We start from the raw sequence: 2,675 nt of genomic DNA, 5'->3' as shown, positions 1-2,675 counted from the left end.
TCTTCTCATGCACCAATTACCAACTGTCAGAAAATATACATGTAATCCTTCATATCAAGACCTACTCATGAAATTTTTAAATACCTCAAGGTAAGCTGTGGTAGTTATCCTAGGGGATTTATGTACTGGAAGAAGAAAAACTCCTATCTCATGGATTATCAACACCACAGGCTCCATGAATATAGTTCTCTTCCAGGAGATCATCCGCAAAATAAACACCGCTTTTATTAAACCGAGGACACTGGCTTTTACCAGAGTTAAATTTGTTATGTTTCTGTCTGTGAAGTAATTGATTTCTAAGCCTAGATCCAAAATTTTGTGTTAATTTTCTTTAGCTTAAAACACTGGAGCACCCCTCTGACCAAGGCAAACCCACATCCCATTCCCAGCTACCAGAACCAAACCGCACAACCAAACCCACTGCAGAGAACACCCAAACTCTCTGAAATGCTATGAGGTCACCTGGAACAAACTTTTACAGTCCCAACAGGAAGCCATAGAGGAAATAAGATTTATAGCAGGACACTGATTCAGTTTTGCTTTTCTGATACTTGAGGGTGCCTATGTGTATGGAGAAGAAGAGAGACTGAAGTAAAGGGGAAAACTGTAGCAGTGTAGTGTAAATACAGTGCACTCCTGATGAGTAATAGTTTCAGCAGTACAGTATAAATAACAGGGTACTCCTAATTAGTAATAGACTCTTCAGTCTGTTATCCAAATAACTGTAACTAAAGGTTGAATATATTTCTAAGGCTTTTTCCTAGCATTTAATCTATCAGAAATTAGAAGAAATAAGATACTTGCAAAGCAGGAATCCCCAAAGTGCAGGCATCCTTCACAGACACTGACTCTCTAATTTCCTGTGGGGGCTCTGATCTAAACCTGGCAAGCTGCAAACATTTACTTGTTTGTATTTTGGTTTTTGTAATAACACAGATTTCTGCTTTGCAAAAAAGCCATACCTGGAACATGTGGTAAACAAAACACATTTTCCTTCAGCCCTTCCCGAAAACACTACTATAAACCATGAGAAGTTAACTGCTCTCTAAAAAGGAAAGAGAAACGCAAATTGCCAGGGCGAGGCTCTGCACACACCTTGAGCTCACCAGGCTCCAACGCAAGCTGGATGAAGCCATCACGCCAGTTCCTGGATCGCCTTATTGGTCTCCTTGGCTTTCTTACACGTGTACAACCATTTGATGATGCGAGCGTTGCGCTCAATCACGGAGGTGCTGCTGGGGACCTGCTCCGTGAGCTCGTCCTCCAGCAGCCCCTCGTCCCCGCTGTGCCGCGTGAACTCGCTCTCCGATGTGGCCACGCTGATGCTGCGCACCTTGAAGGAGACGTTGTCACACACCACAGAGAAGTTCTCTCGCCCAAGGTCCTCAATGACCTCCTGCTCCAAGCCACAGTACTTGAAAAATGTTTCAAACTCAGCGAAGGACTTGGAGTAGCGAGAGCTGATGTCCGACTGGGAGCGATGGAGACCTCTCCTCTTCACCTCCTTGACCTCTTCAGGAGGTGTACTCAGTTTCGAGGGTCTCTCATGCTCTTTTGTACATACCCCTGCCCCTTCAGGGCTCACAGGGATAGTCTGCACCGCTCCATGGTCGCTTGGCTCACGGTCACCATCTTTTGCTGAGACAGGCTCGCTGCTCTCGGTGGCTGCGATGTCCTCCATGACTCTGGGCAACGCAGGGGAAGCCAACTGCTTCTCCTTTATGGACCCATTGAAGATCCTCCTCACCAAATTCCCCCGTGAGCTGTCCTGGCTTTGACCCCTGCCGAGCTCACATTTCTGGCGGTAGATCACCAGGGAATCGGGCCGCATCTGCCTCTTGGTGCTGCGCCTGGCGATGGGGGGGCCGTGCTGCAGGGGGGCCCGGCAGGAGCTCCCGGCCGTGCCCGGCTCCCGGGGCTTCGCGCCCGCGCCCCTGCCCGGCTCCCGGCTCGCCGCCCTGCTCTCCACGGAGCAGGTCTCGCTGCTGCTCTCCGAGGCTGAGCTGAGCGCGATGACGGGGTCCTGCCTGCTGCGGATGACCTGCTGGCTCTTTACGTACTTGGCCTTGTCGGCGGCCAGTCTCTCCACGGCACTTTTCCTGCCCGGCTTGCCGGCCTCCAGCTGCCTGCGGAGGTACTCGGGCCCCTTGTTGAGGAGCCGCAGGGGGAGGGAGGAGTGCAGGTCGGAGATGGCGTGCATTCCCACGGCCCGGGAGAGTTCAGCTGGCATAGCAATTTCAGGGACGCGGATCCCGCTTCCAGTCCCACGAGGGAAGTGGGATAAGAAAATGTTTTAAAAATTTTTAAAAAGGAAAAAAAAGGAAAATCGCCGTGTACGACAGCCCGGGCGCGCAGGCGGCGGCACCGCGCTCCCAGGGCCGCACTCCCCGCTCCGTCGGGGCGCCGCGTGTCCCGCCCGCCCGCCGGCAGGCACAGCCAATCCCGGCCGGCAGGAAGGCGGGGACGGACGGAGGGAGGGAAGGGGGGAAGGAGGCAGGAGCCGCCCTGGGGGGGCAGTGGCCCGGCCCTCGCCGCGTCCCGCGGAGCTGGGTCGGACGGGGCTCCGGGGGCTCGGCGCTGCTGTGGGGACAGGGTGTCTGCTCCGACCCCGAGGCACTCGGACGGGTTTGAGGGCTCCCCTCAGAACCTGTCCCGGGCCGCCGCCTGGGAACGGG

At 53.9% G+C, this 2,675-nt stretch overlaps 1 protein-coding gene across 1 annotated transcript; it reads right to left on the bottom strand.

Annotated features, from left to right (window-relative positions):
- Window positions 1-1,135: 1,135 nt before the first annotated feature.
- FAM110C (family with sequence similarity 110 member C) lies at window positions 1,136-2,230 on the bottom strand. The gene has a single exon (XM_054280552.1). The coding sequence runs from the start codon at window positions 2,228-2,230 to the stop codon at window positions 1,136-1,138; it is 1,095 nt and encodes a 364-aa protein (XP_054136527.1).
- Window positions 2,231-2,675: the final 445 nt, after the last annotated feature.

Source organism: Melozone crissalis, unplaced genomic scaffold (genome assembly GCF_028551555.1).
Source record: "Melozone crissalis strain CALT ecotype California unplaced genomic scaffold, PUWL_Pcris_2 ptg000027l_1, whole genome shotgun sequence".
Classification (NCBI taxonomy): Eukaryota; Metazoa; Chordata; class Aves; order Passeriformes; family Passerellidae; genus Melozone; species Melozone crissalis.
Note: the sequence above shows the minus strand (reverse complement) of the source record. Positions and strands in the feature narration are given on the sequence as shown.